General features: G+C 42.3%; 2 protein-coding genes across 9 annotated transcripts in view; both read right to left on the bottom strand.

Annotated features, from left to right (window-relative positions):
• Positions 1–22982, bottom strand: part of LOC146966724 (zinc transporter ZIP12-like) — a 201537-nt gene that overhangs the window by 127652 nt on the left and 50903 nt on the right. The gene's annotated exons all lie outside the window — the stretch shown is intronic.
• cacnb2a (calcium channel, voltage-dependent, beta 2a) overlaps positions 723–22982 on the bottom strand; it is a 61141-nt gene continuing 38881 nt past the window's right edge. For 3 of the 8 annotated variants that reach the window (XM_085763310.1, XM_085763315.1, XM_085763311.1), the window contains 12 exons: positions 19826–19945; positions 13850–13972; positions 13591–13727; positions 13400–13476; positions 12998–13131; positions 9999–10079; positions 9840–9898; positions 8537–8646; positions 6690–6841; positions 5257–5352; positions 4526–4708; positions 1909–3511 (listed from right to left, as the gene is read on the bottom strand). In XM_085763310.1, the coding sequence (XP_085619436.1) occupies positions 2714–3511; positions 4526–4708; positions 5257–5352; positions 6690–6841; positions 8537–8646; positions 9840–9898; positions 9999–10079; positions 12998–13131; positions 13400–13476; positions 13591–13727; positions 13850–13972; positions 19826–19945 (2070 nt within the window). In that variant the 3' untranslated portion in view covers positions 1909–2713. Of the gene's footprint in view, positions 3512–4525; positions 4709–5256; positions 5353–6689; positions 6842–8536; positions 8647–9839; positions 9899–9998; positions 10080–12774; positions 12795–12997; positions 13132–13399; positions 13477–13590; positions 13728–13849; positions 13973–19825; positions 19946–22101; positions 22907–22982 lie in introns of those variants that run through there. The other 5 variants (XM_085763314.1, XM_085763318.1, XM_085763317.1 and 2 more) reach the window with 4 other exon arrangements.

The following is a 22982-nucleotide window of genomic DNA, read 5'->3' on the forward strand; positions in this document are numbered from 1 at the left end:
TAACTGTTTTATTTTGATGTACTAATTAATGCTCAAATACTATTTATAGGACTACATCTACATTATCATGTTATAAATCCTTTATTGTTTATATAGTGCTTATGAATGCTAAATCAGACTTGACATGTAACCACTAATTTATTCAGTGCAATTTTAATTGTGTGTCCATTAAATTTGCACACAGTGTAATTTATAGATTGGTGCCTCCAGTGCACAAACATGTGGCCCGTTGGTCCGACTGCCTCGCTGTGTTTTCAGGAATTTAACAGTGACCTCGGCTCAGTGCCTCTTCCTGGGACTCTTATCAGTCCATCCACACATCTGTCTGGACCTGCACCTTTACTGGCTGCATCTGTGCCGTGTATTGTACGTTTCCTGTTTGGAGTGTTGCACTGAGGATTAAAATGGCTGCTCTACTCTCTGCAGCGCTCGATGTTTACACAATTTTTTTTTTCTCCCCCCGTTTAGCAACATTACAATTCTAAGATTAAAGCAGCTGCAGACTGGGAGTGATCGTCTATTTTGGAGGCATCTGTGTGTGGAGAAACAGCTTCCCGTTTTAGAAACATCCCCTCAGTACTGTCACTGCTGTCGATGTTGTCATGACGATTTAGGAGGCGGGCCGGTGAATCTACCTCAATTTTTCAGTAGAGTTTCAGAAGACTATTTATAGACACAGTTTCCCTCCTCTATCTGGGTCTACTGACAAAGCACACATCAGATTCCTCTCCCCTCACAGCAGTTCGTAGTCGCCAACTTTATTCTTTATATTTATGCATTATGTACATACACATGTACACTGTTAAAAAATCTGTAGTGCTACAAATGTAGCATAGAAATGGGAGTTTTCATAGTTACAATTGTCAGGCAAAACCAAAGAAAGTGAGGGGATGGGGTCAGTGGATTTGTAAACAGAGGGGCTTGGACTCAATTTTAGCTCAATCCTTTGTATTAGGCAGGGGAGTGAGAAAATGACAAAAATACAGAAGATTCACCAACTTTCTCGGGTTGACATTTGGAATTGTTTGAATTTTGTTTTTGTAAATGTATCTTTAAATTTTTATTTTTTTCCTGTGAGGAACATACTGAAGAAATATCCCAAAATGAACATTCTGTATATTATGAAGTGAGAATTAAAGTGGGAGATAAACAACATTCATTAGAAAAGGGGGGTCGGACTTAATAAAAGATGAACCGTTGTGGAGTTTTGGTAGTAAACCTACAGTAAGTTGCGATGTCATATCAAATTGCTTTTACATGAAACCAATGTGAATCAGTAAAAGTGCAGAATAAAGGGTGTATCAATGTTATAAAATGTTTCTGGACCCATACAAAGAGAACAGTACTGCATGTCAAAGAGGGAGCTATTGTAGAAGTTGTTTGTCTTGTAAGGCATGACTAAGGTGCACCTCCAAGGAGGCATAAATATGGCAGAACCAAATCTAAAACCAGGGACGCGGAATTTAAAAAAAAAGGGGAACTAAGCAAAAAAAGATGAACATGTAATTAATGGAGTCGTGTGGCAGTTTGGGAAATACATATATAAGCTCAGTTGTTGAAGATTAATACCACTCTAAGATCCGTCTGTTCAACATGAAGCGACGGTGAGCAGCCAGTTTGCACAAGTTAGCTGAATTTGTCTCCTATCTAAAACCTATTTCATTTTTTTTGACAGTTTTTTTTAACAAAAAGATACAAAGTGTCAATTAGAGCTTTGGGTGCTGGTAAGTTTATTTCACCTTCAGACAGAGTCATAGTTTCCTCTGTTTCCAGTCAAAGCTAAGCAAAGCGAACCGGCTACTAGAGTTAGCTTCATTTCTACCAAACAGACGTGAGTGGCATCGATCTTCTCATTTAGACACAGTTCGATGCAGTGAGTTCTGCCTCTGTGAAGGTTATAATATTCAGTTTTTGTTGAAACTGTTTTAGAGAGGTGTTTTTTTCCAAATGTACAGTATATACAGAGCACATACAGAGATGTTTCTGTTATTTAGCCTGCTCTCAATGATACACGAGAACAGACTAAATAATAGAGACACATGTCAGAGTAACACAATACAACCCAACAGCACCACAAATTCAACAGGAGTTGAATCAACACCTCTTGTAAAACAGTTCAAACACAAACTGAACTGAACGAGCTTCATGAAGGACGGAGCTACTTCAGGACTATTGTACTAGTTTCTTTCATGTGCTTATATTTAGTGTACTTCCCAAACTGCCAAACTATTTTTTTCTTAAGAAAAGACCTCTGCAAATACAGCATCAAACTAACTTGGTTAGTCGACTTAGCAGTCAACTCTAGCAGTAGTCTGAAGGAACATATTATTCAAGTGGTTGCAAGCAAAACAAAAACAAAACAATAATAATAAAAATAAAATAAAAAATGCTAATCACAGAAAGCACAGCTCAGTACAGAAAAAAAATTCTGCTTTTGTGTCATGCTTTATCAAACACAGGTTTAAAATATGCATATTTGAGAATATCCATGCATATCCACACATAAACAACGTCTATGCATAGATACACACATACATATATTTATATATTTATATTTGTATCTATGTAATCAAAATCCTGCCATTGAAAAAAGATGCAACAGCATTTACAAAGGAAGTGTACATAAATAGGATGCTGTGGTTTCAGGGTATAGCAGCACAATGGGAGAACAGACTGGAAGAGTCCACATGAGCTTCAGGAGGGATTTGGTCGGTCACTGGTGGATGTAGGAGTCTCTGACCCACTCCCCTGCGTCGCCCCTCTTTTTGGGAGCCACCTCCCCCTCTCGGTCCCTGTCTCTGTCCCGGTCGTAGTAGTGGTGGTGGTCACGTGTCGGCCGGTGGTGGTGGTGAGAGCGCTGCTTGTTGCGTTCGTTATGGTCCTGTTCGCGCTCTTTGGAGCGGTGGTGTCCCGTGCCGTGGCCGGCCTCCTCGGCCGCGCCGCGGTGATGGTGGTGGTGGTGATGGTGGTTGTGGTCCCGGTGGGGCAGCGGCTCGTAACGCTGTTGCTGCTGGGGGTGCCCCTCCCCTAGATCCTCGTCTTCCTCCTCCTCTTCCTCTTCTTCCTCCTCCTCCTCCTCCTCCTCTTCCTCTTCCTCCTCCTCCTCCTCCTCCCGGTGGAGGAGCTGAGTGCGCGGCTCAATGTAAGCCGAGTCCTTGCTCTCTCGGCTCTCTCTGCTTTCCCGGCTCTCGGGGGTCTCTGAGTCCAAAGTCTCCTGCCGCGAGAGGCCCCTGGCTCGGCTGCTGTGGTGGTGGTGGTGGTGGTGGTGGTTGTGGTGCTCAGTCCTGGTGGAAGACGACCGGTGGTGGATGTGCTGGGCTCTCCGGGAGGACTCGGTCCTCGGGGGCTTCTCCTCCTCGTTGGCCTCCCCCTCGGCCTCTGCGTCGGCGGCGGCCTGGTCCTGGCTCTGGTGGTGGTGGTGGTGGTGGTGATGATGGTGCTGCTGGTGATCCTCTCTGGAGCCCTGTCTCTCCACCAACGCCTTGTCTCCCTTCTGCTCTGCACCGCTGCCCTGAGATCAGTAAACACACGTCAGTCAGTAGGTGACACGAACCAAGAACAATACACTACAAGCTCACAAAAGATTTTTAAAAAAACCATGCAGACTATTATCCACTTCACTCTCGCTGGTTCAGGTGCATGTATGTTTGATTTTCCAGATGTGAACCACCTTTTTATTTTGATGCATATTGTACATATTCACATAAACACTTCAAAACATGAAATGTCACACTCCACTGCACGCACACAATGCTCCACTGACTGTTGTCTGTGGTCCTGCAGGGGGCAAACCTTATGTCAAAGATCTCACCACACTAGCAACCACTGCCAAGCTCACTCCTGCTCCTCATCAATATCAGGGATTTCCTCATTTTCAGTCTTACAGTTCCCATTCTGATGGCAGCGGATGGAGAGAGGGCGGAGGTGAGGGATCACACAGCATCTTCTCTCTCATGGGTGACATCAGGTGAAAAGACCAGTAGCTAATGTTGGGTAATATGTAAATACTAAATCACACCACAAACATGGCAGTCTGTCCTGCGTGATGCGTTATAAAATACACACGTGGTAGTAAGAAATGCAGATTAACATACTTCCTGTCCACTTCCTGTCTGTCTGTATCTTTAAGTGTCTGCCATTATTCACCATTGTCCTCTGTGGCACCTTGGACCTGTTGTTGGTGGTAATTCAGCTTTATGCAATTCACTTCAGTTGCTGTATAATGATGTTACTCCTCTCAGTCTCTGTGTGTCTGTATGTTTGATCCCACTTATTTTTCATTATGAGGAACTTAAATAAGACCAACAAAGCATCTCAGTGAGTCATGTATTTGCAGAAGCTGCAGGATGTCCCCATTAATCAAGCATGTCCCTGTGAGCTCTGATAAACCCTCCACATGTTTCCTTCCTTAATGAAGACTGCAGGAGATGTGTCACACTATTGAATCCTGAGCTGAAATCTATCGCTTCCTGTGCTGTCCATCTAGGTCACCTCTGTTGGCCCAGTATCTGCTCGGTGCTCGTACCTGCACACCAGAGACCAGGGCCGGGTTGGAGGGCAGGGTGGCTGTGGGCAGCTTCGTTAGCAGTGGGTTGGGGGGGTTGCAGCTGGTGGGGTGAGTGCTTTTCCAGTAGGCCTCCAGGTAATCAGCCATATGCTCACATGCATCCTCCAGCTGGTTCTCATCGAGGATGATGTCAAACATCTCCTGAGATAAGGACAGGGTGCAGTCAAAGTTAAATAAAACGGAAAGCAGACATGATGAGGTCAACGAGACAAGATGTTGCTGCAGTGTCATTTCAGAATAAAAAGACCCTGTAACGACCTGGGACAGTTTTGGGAAACTTGCAAAGAAATAACATTTATACACAAATTATCTGTGGAGAAATCATGATTTATATCCATGTACAAAATGTCAAAACTATGTGAGAAACAACACAGTGAATCAAACACTAAATAGCATTAGGCATCAATTCTGAGAAATCCCTACAGATAAGGACTGCTATTTGAATTAAATTAAGCCTGCTCTTTCACAAGCCTGGGGTGCTTGCTTCATTTTCTAAAATAATAACTGAGCAGATTAGGGAAGAACAGAAATAGACCAGGCAGGAATAATGAAAAATAGAAAAAATAATAATCAGAAATCAGATACGTGTGAAACCCAGAGCCAAAACCATTTCTGAAGGACAAAACTACAGGTTATTTTAAATGCTGGATTCAAATCAGAGATGCTGTGAGTTCACCGTGGAGACTTACGGGAGGGCACTGAGCCAGTTTGTCAGCTGCCACCATCTGGACATTGAGGTGTTTGGCCTGAGACTTGCCTCTGGACTTGATGAGCCGCTGCAGCACCTGAAGGGAAATAAGAACAGAGGGCAACAAGACCATTCAGATCGTTTTGCAGACAAACCTAAATGAAAGCTTTGTGTGGACAATAATCAAGCCTGTGAAGACAAATCTTATCAACCTTATCCCACAGTAAAGTGTACTTTACTTGAGTGCTTCCACTTGACGGAAAAATAAAAATGTATACAACATTTCAGAGAGAATTACCGTATTGTATTTTTTCCTCTGTTACATGTATTTGACAAGTTATTTTTCAGATCGGGATTTCATGTAAAAAAAAAATGAAATAGTATGTTTAAAAGCCCAAGGCATTATTCTAGATTAAACCAGTGGTTGAGGAACATTTCCTCTTGAAACTTCTCAGTTTCATTTAAAATTATCCAGTAATACATATAAAGAATGACTCAAAAACAAAGGCTGAATTTTGATAGAGAAATAGTTTTTTCCTTCATTGCAACCTCATTCATCATTTTACACACCCTCAGGTCTATCGTTCGAGCCTTTGGGAGGGACGCAGCCCTTAGGTTGGGTACCACTGGAATAAAGTAGATAAAACTAGCTCAATCTTCAGTTACAGCACGATTTACACTGATGTATTGGTATTAACAATCAGTGATGTAATAATCTCCGATGTGTCATTGGGGCCAGTTTTCTTATACTTTTGATTCTTTAGGTGCAGGTAGATGACACACCTTTACTCTAATGAGTGTTCAGATGCAGGAATCATACAAAACAGATTTTTACATTGTATGATCTAACTACATCCACTGCTATCTATGGCTCTCTCTCTCTGTATATATATATATTTCACAACAGGTTTTTATCCCTTTAAAATGAACTGGTGTAATTGAGAGGACAGGCAGTGTAGAATAGCTAATTATATCAGACTTTGCAAGTGATTCACACTGCTGTCACTTTGATTTAAAACTGACTTCTCTGTAGCTATGCTGTTTATAATTTTTGTGTTTCCAAAATATCTGTGTTTTTTTCAATCGATCAATGAATCATGAGCCTTTTTTACGCATGTTGAAGGTCGCAGTGATGAATCAGTTCCCTCATGCTTCTGCTCGCTTTTTAAATGAGCAGCCACGTCTGACATGCCTTATTTAAAAATCACAGCCAGGGAGCAGCTCAGTTACAGGAAAACAACGAGAGCAGTGACAAGACACATCAACAAGGCAAATTCATAAACCAGTAAGGTTGACTCACGGCTGTGAGAGTGAAGGGAACATCGCTCCAATTGTTTTCGCTTGTCCTCATTTTTCACAGTGTACGCAACAGGACGTTTCCTGTTTTTAGTTTTGCTGCATTCATCACTGCATCAGATTCAGTGTGTCTCTCACCTTGGGGGAGGTGATCTTGACATAGACGATGATGGGGGCGAGGGAAGTCTTCCCCAGCTGTGACGGGTGGTTGATGGTGTCAGCGTCCAGAACCACCAGCTGTAAGGTCCGGGCCAGTTCGAAAATCCGCTCAATCTCACTCTGGACTTCAGCTGAAGAGAAAGGGAGAGTGGGGGTTAATAATAAAGCTTTGTCTTTGCTGTCGACTCCTACTGACTAACAGTCTGGACAAAGTTTCAATACTACCATCTTTTGTCTTTCAGTGGAAATGTATCATACCAAACAAAACAGTCGTTGTCCTATGTTGGCATTTCTTAACTTCTCGTTAAGAAATGTTGTATGTTGTTCTTATAGATAAAGAAAATTAAATGAATCCAAATGGTTCAGGAACTATGATCAGCTGAGAAGATACTGACAACATTTTACTTTTGCCTAAATATAAAGCACAGCTTTCCCTCTGTATTTAGCGTGAACTTGCCGTATCAGTGCAAATTGCAAAGCACAACCATCTCCACTTGGTTTGTACTGCAGCCTGTATGTTATATTAATTACTGTCCTATTTATTGGATATTTAATATTTAATTGTGAAGAACTTCTTGAAAAGTACCATATGAAGAAATCTTTATTTACTCAGTGGATGTGATTTGAATAATTTGACCGACTTGCATCAGTTGCTCAGTGCCTGGCTCCTTTCTGTCTGACTTAAATATTCAAAAGACTCCATTACTTTAGGGACAAGGGCTTGGATACTAACAGCTCTGAGATGAAACAGTGAGCCATGTTCTGGTACCTCTAACAAATGCTGACTGTTACATCACACAACCCCCACTCCGGCAGATGACGATTGTGACTGCGAAAACAATCCTACAAATATCACAGCAGGGCACAAATCCCAGTCTGCGAGAATCATGGCCAGGCTTCATGACTTCCCGTCACGACGAAGGCTAAAGTACGCTGATAACATGAAAACATTCCAACCTAAAAGCTCATCTAGACGACAAGTGAGTCACAAAGTCTCATTTTCCTTCTCAAATATGCCTGTGGGGAGAGATAATGTCACTTGTTTCCAATGCTGAATCTTTCCTGAAATTGTTTACTGCATCTTGAGGCAACAGAGGATTAAACAGCAACAAGCCAATGCCAGTTCTGATTGAAAATGTTCATCTGCATAATAAACAAACATGTAAACCTTGCTCTTTTTGGCAGACGTTTTTGGGGTGGAAGTGAAGATAAGTCTCCACAGAGCACAAAATTGAGAAGGATATTCTTTTCCACATCAAGTGTGCAAATAAATGACCAAACAGACTCCAAGTGGCTTTCACTTCCAATAATGAGCTCTCTGAAGGTGGTGGGTTTAGTGTCCCTCTTGAGCTTTTCTCCTGGGACAGCAAATGGCAGAAGAGAGTGAGGTCACGTCACAGAGGTATAGAGCGGGTAATCATAAAAACTGACATATAATACACTTTTTCCATCCAGCCTGTGGTTTTCCTGGGGCCTCTTGCTCTGCTGCAGCCTCTGATGCTTATGGCGATACATAGCAAAGATTAGCCTTGTCACCTCTGTTTGACTCAGGAATCTGTTTCATTCTAATCACATCTAAACCCCAATCAAGCCCAGTCAAATCAGAGCGGTTCTTGAACTTGTTATCGTGCGTTTATGCTCTATCTTTCATTCCTAACAAAAGAAACTGACCAAGGCCACTCCGGGCCGCCGGGAGTTATTACCATTGTCAAGAGTTTCTTTAATCGCTTCCTTCCTTTTCCACATGAGCCGGTCTCCTTGAAAACATTATGAATCAAAACACCAGATGTTCCCAGGCACTGCGCTGATATCTAGCCCAAGCTTACCCAAGTTTGAGCGTGTGTTGGAGCGTTCAATGATGGCGTGCTTGCTGGGATTGTTCAGGACTGAGCGCTTGGCAAGAGAGATGTCCGCTGTGACGCGAGTGATTGATATTCTGAGACAAGAGACCAGAAAAATGCCACGTTAACCTGATAGCATGGACTTCATCTGATGTAAGATATACATCTACTGTTGGTGGACATTAAGACAAAACACAAAGACGCAAAGAACTCAAAGTCAAACCAACATGAGAGCAGAGAGTGAGGGTTAAAACATAACAAAATACAGGCATAGATTTGTTGAAAGTCATGTAAACAGATGTAATTTATGTCTTAGATGTCTCTTAGAGACTCATGCATGAATATTCTAATATCTAAAGTTACTCTTTTTCTACAGGTCTAGTGAATCATGTTTATATGTTATCAGAATTACAGCACAGAGTATGTATCCTCTTTGTGATGGACAGTGGATTCTGATACAATGAACACTAACATTATGAAATATATTGTAATTATAGAAGATTTCATGAGGGATTTGTTTCATCAATTTCATCATCAATTATGAAGAAAGTCAGACAACAAATTGTTGTCTTAATATAATTAATAAACTAAGAACTAAGAACAAATACTCACTGAATGTGTTCACATGATTTCCATTTAAAATCCATGTAAAATAATACAGTGGTGGAGAATGCCACAGGACACAAAACTAACACTAACAATACATAAAGACAAATAAAATGAAATGTATGTCCCACAATAAGGCTTCTCTACACACCAATCAACATATAAGTGCAGTGATATAACTCCTGTTCTCTGTGCACTGCACATTGATGATAAATTCAGCCTAAGCCTGACACATCGAACCTCTAACGACATTTGAAGAAGCAGATCAGGTTGAGGATTAATAGGAGATTGATGACAACATGAAGCCTGCATTAGTTAAAACCATGTCTTAAGGAAAGGGCTCAGAGGGGAATAAACAGTATCATCCACAGCTGCCAATGGTCTGAGTGGATTTTAGTGTTGTTTAACTTCATGGCCTTTCTGCTGTAGATGGGTGGATGTACTCAACATTGAGTAAGGAGAATCCTTCCCTGCTCTAGGGCCCACTATGGCCTATTAAGGACATGGAGAGGGACTATTTAAAGCAGCAGCACACATCTCCAGGCCAAACAAACTTGTTACACACTCCCTTGGCTAACCTCGGGGGACAGATAAATACCAGCCTATAGAGTCAGGCAGAGACGAAGAATGAGGAAGGAAGCAGGATGAGAGCTTGTATTTTAAAATGTCACGGGGAACTTACCTTCCCTCGAATCTGTGTTTCAAAAAGTCAAACAGTGCTTTTTGCATCATGTCTGTCACCTGTAGACAGACAATTCACAAGATAAAAAAAACAGTTAAAAGGTCATGCATGTTTTCAAATAAATTCCCAGATGTGTTGGAAATATCAAAGCTGACGCACCTCGTAGCCCTTCAGTGATGGTCCGACCAGAACCACGGGCCGCATGGAAGGCACAACATCGTACGGAGGAATGTGTTCCGTCTTTAGAGAGGAGAAGAAGAACAGTTGCACTCATTTATGGAGACAGAGTAAACACTCACCATCACAAATCACTCGAGGGGTTGGAACAACAATGAACTAGACAATTTAAAAGCACTGGAACATCGTGAACCATGAGATGGGACGTCTCAAGATTTGATTTGCGATAGATTTGTCGGCCATTTGTTTCACAATTTTTTAACATCAAAATTTCAAAGTGGGTTACACAGAAAATGGCAAAGTTTCATGATGCTTATTTTTTTTCTCATTTCATGGTTCAGACGTCACTGGGTTAAGAGGGAACCATATAACAGGAAAGGTTAGTCTGAGAGGGGACAGAAGCTTCGGCTGAAAAACTCGGGAAATTAAGACACGTAAACTTGCTCACTACTGTCGGGACAAAGTGGGAGCTCAGCTCTTGTAACGCTCAGTTTTAAATGTTTTTCAGAAGTAGTTTTTAAATTGTAATGATCAAGAAAAAAGACTAAAATTGATTAAAAAAAGAGTTAAACCAAAAGGTTGACATATGTAAATATAAATAATATTCAATATAAATCTCAACATCACACAACTAGTTTAGCTTATCTTGTACAGGAGGAAACGGCTAGCCTGCCAGTCTGAAGGTAAAAAAAATTAACTCTATAGCTCACTTATTAATGGTTTATATCTCACATTTAGTCCTCACAGAAGGCCAAGTGTAAAAGTGACAAGATAGAGGATTTTTATACTTGCAACTTCTGTTGCAAATAAGCAAATTTCCCCAAATTCTCCTATTAATTTAAATATGACTTTGTGATACGATGTAATGTGTGGGAGCTAATATTACTTTCTCAATTAAAATTAATATTATTTTGGTTGTACTACATGCTCCAGCTTCATATTTACCGTACAGACATTAGAGCAGCATCAAGCGTCTCCACTTGGCAAGAAAGTAAATAAACAAATTACTTCAAAATCAAGAGACTTTTGTGAAGCAACTACAGCATTTTTTGATGAATTTTATATCCTGCTATATAGACACACACACACACACACACACACACACACACACATGTCCACAGGATAAAAAACTTTCGTCTTCAATAATTTAGTAAAGAGCCTACCTTTAAAACCCTTAATTACGCACTCTTGGGACATTCTCTGGGGAAGTGCATTTCTGTCTACATCTGACGTCAAAGCAGCGAATCTGACGCTGCTGTGTGTTTGGCAGAGCAGCATGTTTGAAGAGTGTGTGGATAAAACTAGCACACTGGTGGTGGAACATGAAAGTATGTTTTACTGCATCAACACCAGTGCATGATATAAGTCGTAGCAGCGTTGGAGAGCGGACTGCTGTGCAGCAGAGGGCTGACTCCTTCCTCCCTTAACAACATAAAGACTGCAGCACGACTCACCACACATTATTGTTTTATTTTCATTGTCTCAATCGGCACGTATTTCTCACCCATGTTTAAGCTGCTCTCTCAGTCTGTGCCATTTTCATGATGAGTGTTTTAGTAGACTACGTGTTGTCTCTTGTTACTCTAACGTTTGCTGTCGTCACTGGGCTTCCCCTGGGACATTGTGGGAACTGATGCACACTACTGCTGACTAACATGAGGGTATTAATGGACAGTGCGGTTCCGCGAAAATGCTTTTGGTAGCCTTAGCTCAACCTTGGATTTTCGGTCAGTGTAATCATGGGAAACAATGCCTATATTGACGATATTATCATGTCAGCGTTTTATAATATTACATTGTCTGAAGTGAACTGACTGATGAACTGTTACAGAATTTTAAATCAGTTTGATTATTTGTAGAATGGATTTTGCATATGTTTGCTATAAGCAAATATGTTTTGGTAATGGAAGAAATATTTCATTGAATTTCATATGTTGACTCTTAAAATGCCCAGCCCTGTAGCAAAGAGCATTTACTCATATATGGAGGCTGAAAGGAATCATTTGAAAATTCAGGAAATATGCTTATACAGTATGTATTCTTACAGGAAGTTCGACGAGAAGACTGATATCCCCCCAGTCGCCATTCAATGTAAAGTCACAGCTGCCATTTCTCTCTCTTTCTTTTACCCACACGTTAAAAAATATTCCCTAAGCACTTCTAACCGTCGCTTATTCTCACATTATATCATGTTTATTTATTTATTAATTAATTTATTTTCTATCTGTATACAAAAATGACAAGTTTTATGTGCTTTATAAGTTTGGGTGTTAAAGGCCTATATTTTTTGGTTGGTTCTTATATGGACGAAATAAAAGAAAAATAGCACTCATTAATCAGTCAGCTTTAAAGGTGCTTGTTTGTTACCTTTAGACAGACCTATAGACCTAGAGCCAGGCAAGCTGAACCAGTATTTATACCAAGATAAACTGACAGTCTCCTGACTTCAAGTTATTGAATGGGAGATCTGAGAGTGGTACCGGTCTTATCATTTCACTCTCATCAAGTGTATTTTCCAAAATATTCACTATGTATTTTGGTAAGAAGCTGAGGTCTCACTGAATCTGAATCACAAGTTCACTTACAAACACATAAACAATCACAAACACAACACAGAGGATTGCAGGAGGAGTGATTAGGGCGAGAGGTCAGGACAAAGCCGAGTCTCTGCTCAGGAATCACAGGTATTTTACAGTTCAGACAACGGAGGTCATCCCCAGACCCTGCTGTGCCAGCAACACAGCAGACCACAACTTACCGACTTCTGCTTCTGCTTAGCTGTGGTGAGATGGAAGAGGAGAAAGAGATAGGTTAAGAACAGGCATGCATGCTAATGGGTGGGTACACGCCGAGGGGGCACAAGGACAGTGGTGTAGACAAACAGGACGGGGGCGCTGAGTGAGGCCGAGCAGCTACAGGCATTTTAGTCATAGCCGAGCGGACGGACAGAGAAGAAGAGAGGGTGGGGTTGTACAGTTTACCTTCTTAAAGAAGGGCATTCGTTTCTCTTTTGCTAAGGGCGACATGACAGTGTTTGGACTGGCTTTAGGGGAGCGGAGGTTGACGGGAAGCTCATTGTCCTCGGGGTCTAAGCCTGTGGCGTCTATATCAATGGCTACGCACACAGACAGACAACAGCACCATCACACAGTGGCAAACACAGGAGGTCACAGGTAACGGGTACACACTAAAAACACTAAAAAGTACAGTATGAAACAAATTAGACAAATAACAACTTCACTGCAAGTAAAAAATATGAAACATCAAAGTGTTGACTCTTACCTTCAGCTTAAATCAAATGGTTAAAAGATTGTTCAAAAGGATAAAGTAAACTTATAAAGTGTGAAGCTGGTGTTGCAAGATTTGTCTCTGAGGCTACTTACCAGACGAAGGAGGAGTAGATTTCCGTGAGTTAGGAACCACTTCACCTAAACTAGAAGATGAGTTTGCTCCCAATTTACTGAAATAAGAAGGATTATTTCTTTTGTGAAATCAACAAATTCAGGCATTTAGCAGTATAAATTAATTTTAGATGATTTCACAGGGAAAGTTAAGGACTCTTGAGTCTACTTACCTGGAGTGGAACTTGCCCTGTTTGGCTCTCTGCTCCTGGAGGATACGAGTGTTTTCAAGCTTCACTGGACTGGGGATGAAACCGATTTCACAGCCTTCCTTCACCAAACGTCCTATCCACCAGTCATTGTTAAATTTCTGTACAAAATAGTCAAAAAATATTGATGTATCATCTTTAACGTCCCCCCTCTTCCCCTAATTATCATCCTTGTTTCCCCTCAGCTTCTTTAAGGTGAGTATCACCTCACTTAACAGCCCACCTCTTTGACATGGAGGAAGTCTTTAGCCTCAAAGGAGATGGCCATGCCTGGCACAGGGACGTCATCATCGTGACTCGGGCTGTAGTTGACATTTGTGCGAACAGCAAATGCAACTGGTTTGGTCTGCCAGGAAAAACAGAGGAAGGAGCAGATGTAGATGAAAATGTCAAGATTGTGCAAAAGATACAAATGTTTGTTAAACAGCAACAGCGTCTAAGAAAACCAGACCGAAGCTTTCCTCAGAGTTACTATAAGAGAGTGGAGACTGGGTCTTTCAAATCTTTTTTTGTGCTCTCTCACTGAGCTGTGATTCTTTTCTCAATGCGAGGTGTAAAAATAACCCTGGGTGAGGGGTACAAGCTGGCTCTGACTCATCCAGACTTTAGTCTAGCTATCTCTCTCCATGACTGATGTGGCTGCTGCACGGTCTCTCTCCACCACAGGCTAAAACACAGACGCTTAACAATTCAGAATAATGCAACATGTTGGCGTCTGCAGCGATTACCACTTCCACACACCGATAGTAAAACAGGACTCTTGTCTTGTGCTCACTTATGAGTAGCACAAACAGCACTCGTGTAAATGGTTCATAAATCAATTCCACAATCTTTACAATGGCCGGATCAATACTGGCCCTTCCTATCTCATCACTGCTGACCTTCCTCTTTGGGACAAACAGTCAGTCCATTGAGATAATGCATGCAGCTAATGAAATGTTTCCTGTACCTCCACATGCCGTGATATAACCACCTAACACTGCAGACTGTCCACATGCTCTGTGAAATAGTCATTTTCTTTTCTTCCAGACAGATATTTTTCTTGCACAAAGCAGGAGGAAATTTCATTTTCCCCATAGTAACACATTACATCTCAACAACAACAAAAAGCACGTCATGAAAAAATTTAATTGGAGAACCATATGCTCATGGAAAAACACTCCAGAGTAGATTTCTGGTCTTGTGTTGCTAAAGACTAAAATAGCCACATAAGACACATCCCTTTAAGAATTACATAAAATGCTTTTGGACATAATCTTGGAGCCGGCCCGGCGGCAATGGCAGCAACAGTTGGCAACATGGTCATGCCCTCAACCAGATTACATTTGCTCTGCCTTTGACTCTGTGACAGGCATGACACAAGTCAACTGAAAGCCAAAAACGAATGCACAGGGATGTAGCTTAGAGTAATCTCCCAGCGTGTACTCGCACGCTAAATATTTACCTGCAGATGAAAGGGAGAATGACGAGGGGAAGGGTGTGTAATTCAGAGCTGGAAGCCAAACTGAAGCCACTAGATCAGAGCTTTGATGCTGTAACTTTGTTGGACCTGATACAAAATAAAAACCCTTTCAAAGTTCACTCCAAACTGTCATGTCGCTGTTTCATCAGAGCAGCCCTACAATTTTCCTTAAGAAACCTAAAATGTGAGTGTACCAACAGAACGGCACAGTTTCAGCTCAGAGTCAGGAGTGCACATAAGGCACGAGAAAAAAATGTAAGATAAGGTGAATATTTTTCATGCAGCACTTTATCATTCACCTTTATCACTGAGCAGGAAAGTGTGATTGATTGGATTTGCTTGGATGTGAATCCTACTTGAAGCAGACAGCAAAGCTTAGTGAAACTTACTATTATGGGAATAAATCATCAGTGGGCTCTAGGAGGGGCTTTACAGATGATGAGCGTTCTCCTTCATTATGGCTTTCACTGTGTCCACTAATGCCTCATTGACATACAACAGGTGTGAAGTGACTATGATGAACTATAAGGGATTATGAAAATAATACATTAGTGAAATCCTCCTGGAATCGTTTTCCTCGTGTGGACAGCAATGTAAATATTCTGTGGAGTGATGACCGTAAACTATGTTGTGTGTGTGTGTGTGTGTCATCCAATCCAGTATGTGCAGTGCTGGGACCTGCAGAGGACAGAGCGTCCTTGGTGTTTGCATGCATTGAGTCACATGGCTGCATGAAGGTACGAAGGTCCATTAGGACACACTTCTACGTATGTGTGCTCTCTCGCTTGTCTCATGGACCGCTGCCTCTTTCCACCCTCCCAGCTGCTCCGCTCGCCTTTATCCATCACGGGCTGCCTGTCAGGTGATGCTCTCTGTAGGCTTAATGACTTTTTACAGACCTATAGGCAATCGAACACACACACACACACACACAAATCGTAACGTGCTACCTTATATCGCAGGTGACTGCAGGATACGTACATAATGGCACCGTTATGCTGCCGCGCAGTATCTCTACATCTTCTGACCAAGCCCATACTGCTCTGGCGCTTGTTACGTAACACACGCTTTCATTATGGATGCCATATTGACTGCAGCGAGCGAGGCAAAAAGACAGGGGGTGCAGGGTTAGAGGCTGGGGGGAGAAGCACGAGAAGAGGAAGATGAAAAGGAGGAAGGAAGAGAGATGGACAGGAGGAGAGAGGAAGGGGCAAAGGGAGGGGTGGGGGGCAGAGAAGGAAGCAGAGGAGGAGACACATTCAAGGAGATAAGAGGCACACTAAGGAAAAGATGGAGATAACCAGCTCTAGAGAGGCCCTATCTGTAACTGGGAGCCCTGGGAGGCAGCGCTATGGACCGCAGCCAATTAACACCACACAACGCTCGTCACAATATCACATCGCACCATGCATATTTCATCAGATAATACCTCCCAGTCCTCTCTGTGCTTACAGTGACTGAGCGAACACCTGCCCTTGCTGTTGCTGATTTGCCATGTAACATGCCGCAGCCTCTCCATTAGCAGCACACACACTGTATCTCACGCTATAAATCAAGATTCCCACATTGTTTCACCTTGAATGTTGTGGATCGATTCAAAATTAATTCTCTGAGCTCTGGCCTTAAGCTGCACAGAGAGCCTGTAAAATGTATTATTATGCAGGGGAATCGTAACCTTCATTAATTTAGCGTGGGAAGATATTTCTATAATTATCCAAGATTGCTTTAATAAAACGTAGGCATTCAGGCATACTGCACACTGATAAATGAAGACTGTTTATGTCTGTAACTAAACCATCGCAGTTTCTTTTTAGCCTGGAATTTATAGCTTGAGGATGTTTATGCTTTGTTTTCTATCACAGATTGTATAATATACTTAAATGTGAGTGCAATAATTCAGCAAGTCAGATCCCATCCTGTATCCATTGTCAGTGATGAGTTACAGCTTGTGAAAGTATCTAAATACAGTAGGTTTTGTGTTGATTTTATGACCTTTGGACAAATGTTCCCCCGTCTCCAGTGTTTATGTCAAGGTAATTGGTGGCTTACTGCCTCATGTTTAGCATGCAAACATGAGAGCAGTATAGAGTTCTTATCTACATCTACGGTGTAAGAAAGCAAATAAGAGCATTTGAAAAGATGTTATTATTTCTTCAAAGTCACTCTGAATCTACAACCATAAACTGATCTTGAAACTTGTCAAAAGTAAATCAGTAAATACACTAATTTAAATCTCAGAAAGCGCTGATCTGAATAAGACTACGGTCTAATGACACCAGTCTAGATGTGGCACTTATCATATTGCACAAATTAGTAGAATCATTTGCAACACTTTAATGCTGGGAAATGAGACAATAATAGACCAAACATTAAAAAAAAAGATTTATAATCACAAAAAAATGTACCCATTTAATCCACAATGGCCCACAATACTTTTAGTTTGCACTTATGAATGCACTTGGTACCTCCAATTCTTTTGGGAACAACTAAAAAAGAAGAAATAAATGCACCAGAGGCCAGATATCCAGACTTATGATTTGATTACATGGGTCTGGCTCCAAACACCCTAGATGCTACATTTCCCATGATTAAGCTCTAAGGCATCTTTTGGTGAATCCTTCCCTCACTGGTAAAGTCGCTCAACTTGCAACTGCCCCATTTGAAATGCAGGGTTTCGGTTAAAAATTAATGGTCCCTGAACCCGCGTCGAGATAACCCCTCATGACATCATTTGGTTTATTTTTTTTAGACTTGCCAACACCCCACAAAAAGACATGAACAACTGGCTGAGGGCTAAGTAGTGATGCCAATGTTTGGCTTACTTCATTTTGATGTGTAAAATTGGTGGATTGACCTAGTTAAAGTCAATTAGAGGCAACAGATGGCGTTTAGCATGTGTGTGTATATGTAAATACGTGTGAAGAAATATATTGTGCCAGTGAGACCAAGCATATCCTCATTACTTACAAATATCAGTGGTATGTTAGAGAAGTGGCGGTGAATTACTGCCCATAAACACTCACAGTCAGAGAGTCTGCACTTCCTCTGACCCCAGCCTGCGCTCTCTCTGGTGGCCAGACCACTGAGAGGCTATTTTTTACTAGTCATCTGTCATGTAAAATGCCAGCGGGGGTTATCTACGCTAGGTTATCTATAAAGGCAACTTATCTTTTTAATTAGTGAGCCAGAGAGGGTGACTCTGGAAAATAACAACATAGATCTGCAGGAATGATCTGTCTTTGCCAGCTCTGAGCTACTCAGAGACAAAGTGCAGGAGGAAAATGTGTGCTAGAGCGGATGGAGAGCCAAACACTTTGGCTCACAGCTAATGAGCAAACTAGCTGTTATAGACACTTAACACCCAGTGAAAGACAATAAACCAATTTTTCAGACACTTGCTTGAATTAATATGCAAAAAATAAAACACAATGAGTTATCCGACAAGCTGTAAAGCAGGAAGAGGGCAGAATGTGCGCCCAAGATAGCAGAATTATTTTGCACATCAAAGGCATAAATCTTTACAGTGCCAGCGATTTGAGTGATTTTGTGGAAGTGAGCTCTGATTGCAATTCCTGTCGCGCAGAGGCAAAGCCTGTTCTGCCGTGTGTGTGTTTGTTTATACGCTGCTAATTGTGGCCCAGAGCAGACCAGAGCAGCCGAGGCTTGGCTCTGATAAACAGTGACGCTGAGCCCTCCGAGGCCCTAACCTCTCACATCAGTGGCCCCTAACGGCCATTTCTTCATCTGAGAAACCGGCTGAAATCATCTCTAATATCCTGCTTCTAGTACAGGCACCTAGTCTGTCCTGCAGCAGTGTCCACCAATCTCTTCCCAGGTTAAATAAAAACATCAAATACAAGAATAATTTCAAAACCTTAGGCTAGGAGAGCTGAGCTGGGGAAACCTTTTCTCCAATGTCAGGTTACACAAACTTTACACAGAAGTATTCATTAGAGTATTATTCTCAATGCAACAATATGGAGACTATTTTCTGTGTCCTACTGAAATCTGACTAGTCCTCCCCAACCAGACTGAAAATACAGAAGCAAAGCGTCTTGTAATTGTAATAGATGAAGAAAAACATGTAGGCCCAAAAAAAGAAACCAAAAAGGAAGCAGACTTAGTTTTTCCTCTTCCAATAACAAACAGGCCAGTGTAAAGTTTACGTTAGTATTTGAGTGATGCCTGCCATCATTCATTCAAGCATAATAAACCAGTTTTCGTCTATACAAACATGTTTGTACTAATATACTTGTGGGGACCCACACTGACAAAATGCATCCTGTTGCCTGTGGCCCGAACCATCACTACTACACATCTAACCACAAATCTTGACCTTCTACTTAATGCAACTTGCTTGTGACCTTGAAGTCTTCCTCTTTGCCTTATTGGGTGCATTTCTATGCTTCATTCTGATTATCAATATCAACTGCCCATCAGTGCTGTAATCGATGGATAGTTTCACAACATAAACAAAACTGGAATCTGCTGGTAAAGACATTTTCATGGTGCAACAAGTGGTCATGAGCTACTGAAGGTAGCTCGAACTCTCAAACAAAAACTGAGTGATGGAATTTTTCATCTTCAAGGTCTAAAACTCAGACTGTTCTTTTGAACGCACTGCTGGACCACTCACACTGATCCTGACACACTCATGTTGGAGCCTAGAGACGCCATGTCTCAGCAGCCATCAAGTGGACGGAGTGAGCTTAGCAGTGCTGGGTGTATGATACCAACCTTGGCCTTGTCGAGCTGTGCCTGAGCCTGTCGCTCTGCCTCTCTGCGCACTGCCTCCTTATCCTCCTCCAGGGACACATCGGAGTCTGATGGACGGCTGGTGTAGGAGTCGGCCGAACCCTGAAGAGACACAAACAGCAACACTTAAGAAACACACAGACACACACATTGAACCTTAACAATGTCCGTTTGGACACACACTTCAGTGGGATTCACAGCAGCTTGAACACACTGGAGAGAAGTGGTTTGCTTTTCATTACCCTGCACTCTTCAAAGAAATGTTCAACTTTGGAGGTTGTGCAACTTGTGGAAGCACACCCACACACACTGAAGTGTTAAACTCCGATCATCAAAGGAATCTCAGATGATTTCGTGAAATAATGAGCGCGATGGCTGCGCTCAATGAAATGAGCAAGCGTATAATTCTGCAATCAATCAAATCACTGTAACAACTTGAGGAAATCACAAGAGCTCTGGATTACAAATAATGGACACTTCCTCTTTTTCTGGTAAAGCATGCCAAAGGACACAAACTATCTTTCGTACGATCACATTACAGCAGCTCTTTTTCGATCCTTAGCTCTCTCTCTCTCTCTCTCTCTCTCTCTCAGCCGCTCGCCTGCAGATTTGTTGTGATCTTTCTGTGTCAAACTCTTGGGGAAATGTTGATGAACACCAGGTCCCAGTATGTCTCTGTGTCTCCAAACAATGAGCCTCTCACACACACACACACACACACACACACACACCAGTGTACACCTGCGATTACTATATTACACACACTCTTGTGTACACTGCATCGCAACACCTACACACATCTATTGTTAGATGCGACTCAAAAACACTCGACTCTACAAAGGCAGAAAAAAAAACTAAGAATGGGAAAAAAAACTTCATAGGTTGGGAATTGGTGCTCGCCTTTTGGGAAAGCTGCAGAGTTTGAGAATGAAACAACCGTGTTAGTTAATGAAATAAAACGTCCTGCGTATGTAATTACTTTGACATGTATTCATTCTGAATTTACTACATCTCAGTGTGTTATTCTTGTAGCTTCACCATCCCCAATTGTGTTTTCTTCTGCACTCAAGATGGCAGTTACTGCTACTCTGCTATAATCGGTTGTAATCCCACCTTTAGTTGTTATCATGTAAAAAACAAAAAACAACAACAAGAACAACAAAAACTACCTTATTTCTGTGTGATAACAGATAAAATTCAGATTCTGAGTTCAAATCAAAATCTACATAGCCGATTCAAAAGTAAAGGAACCAGCTCTGGGTTTAAACGCCACAGCTTAAAATGTAGAAGAAGAACTTCCCATTAACACAAATGAGTTTCAAGCAGACATTATGTTTAAGAACCAGAAACAAGGATTTTTAACCAAGTGAAGGTTTGATCTTTATCCTTACCTGCACACTACTATGCCACCCACACAAGGTCTTTCATTCATCTCACTGCACCATTACACTGTGTTGTCTGAGTTAAAAATAGCCTCCCTCACTCCCTGCCTGATTAGAATTACCCAGCCATCACATACATACAAAGGAGGTTCATGCCTCTCCCTCCTCTACCTGACTTATGTTTGGAGATGACATAAGTGTTGTGTTACCATATATAACACAGGGTTATTCTTTCATATTCATGGCTGATATGAACCATGTTTCTTGCCAATTGCCTCTGTCTCTCATTGTTTCCCTGCTTTGTAGGCCTACCTGATATGAATAACTCATTTGAAAGCAAGCTCATTAATTATCCATGGGCTGTTTTTGCTGTCATCACATTCAGAATTGTACTCATTCCCAAGTGGCTTTCAAAACATCTACAACTACTGTATGTGTAGTGTCTTTTTTTGAAATCTTCAAACGCTGCTCGTGGTTAATATGCAGAGTTCCCACATGAGGATATAAATGTCCTAAATTGGCTGTTTATAGCGCATTAGCATCTGTTTTATGAGCTACATCTGGCCCTGGAGAAGCGCAGGTGAATATACCTGGACTGTTAGGATTACTCCATCGGGTCACAGCAAACGATGGGGCGTGATGAAGAGCACCATCTCAGTGGGTCACAGGGAGGTGATATGGAGCTCTGCCCAGAATCTGACAGCCATAACATTTAACAACGCTCGCAGCTTCTCGTCATCACCGGGAAATACACACAAACCGTGCTACTACTGATTCCCGACGCTATGGACCGATGGATCCACTAGAGACAAGCAGCACATGCACACGACAACATCAACTTTCACAGTGTAAACATACTTAAAAAAATCTGCTTACACAGGCGTCGGAGCTCTTGACGCGACCTCCCTTGGCTCGTTTCAGCAAGCGGATCCAGGTGGCCTTCATGAGCCACACTGGTCATTCAGTGTCCTGAGCCACTGCCCCCCCCTGCTGCTGCTGCTACAACAACTACAACCAACTGCACTGCTGTGGGCACCTTTGCACCAGCTCTGCAGTTCCCGTCACCGCTCTGGCTACAGGTACATTCAACACTGTGGCTACATGGACAGCTGGTCCCTGTTACACCTCGGCTGGAAATGCTACCGTCATTTCTCGATAAATAAATAGCTTTGGAGTCAGAGCTCCTTGTTTTGCTGCAGCTCCAGCTAGCCCTGCTGCTGTTTGTAGAGCCACAGCTCCTGCTCCTGCTCCTGCTGCTGCTGCTGCCGCTGCCAAAGATGGGGAATCCACAGGAGCTCTCTGCCCCGCGCATAATCTCAGCAGCTCTCTGCTCCGTCTGCCCCGGTCTCCTTGTGCTCAGACCGCCGCTGCAGGTGCTGAGGCTGACTCCCAGGTCTGAGTCAGGTGGCAGCGATGCTTCTCATCCTCTCTTCTCAAGCTTTGGCTCCAGCCTTGCTCTCCTCCTCTGCTGTAGCCACCCCGTGCTGCTCCACAAGCGGTAACAGCAGTTTATCTACATGAGTCCTGGTGAGGCTGCCTGTGACCGACTCTCCTCCTGATGCTAATTAAGCTGCTGCTGCCGGTGCTGCCTCTCAGGTGCTGCGAGCTGCCTCTTTCCTCGCTGTCTGTGTCTCAGCCTGTCACTATTTGTTTCTGCACATCTCACAAGCTCCCTTGTGCTTCTTCACTGATTCTGCCTCTCTATCTCTGTCTCTACCCTCCCCTCCTCCTCCTCCTCCTCTGTCACTCCCCTCATT

This window comes from Trachurus japonicus, chromosome 20 (genome assembly GCF_045865225.1).
Source record: "Trachurus japonicus isolate A0001 chromosome 20, Traja_1.0".
In the NCBI taxonomy this organism is placed as follows: Eukaryota; Metazoa; Chordata; class Actinopteri; order Carangiformes; family Carangidae; genus Trachurus; species Trachurus japonicus.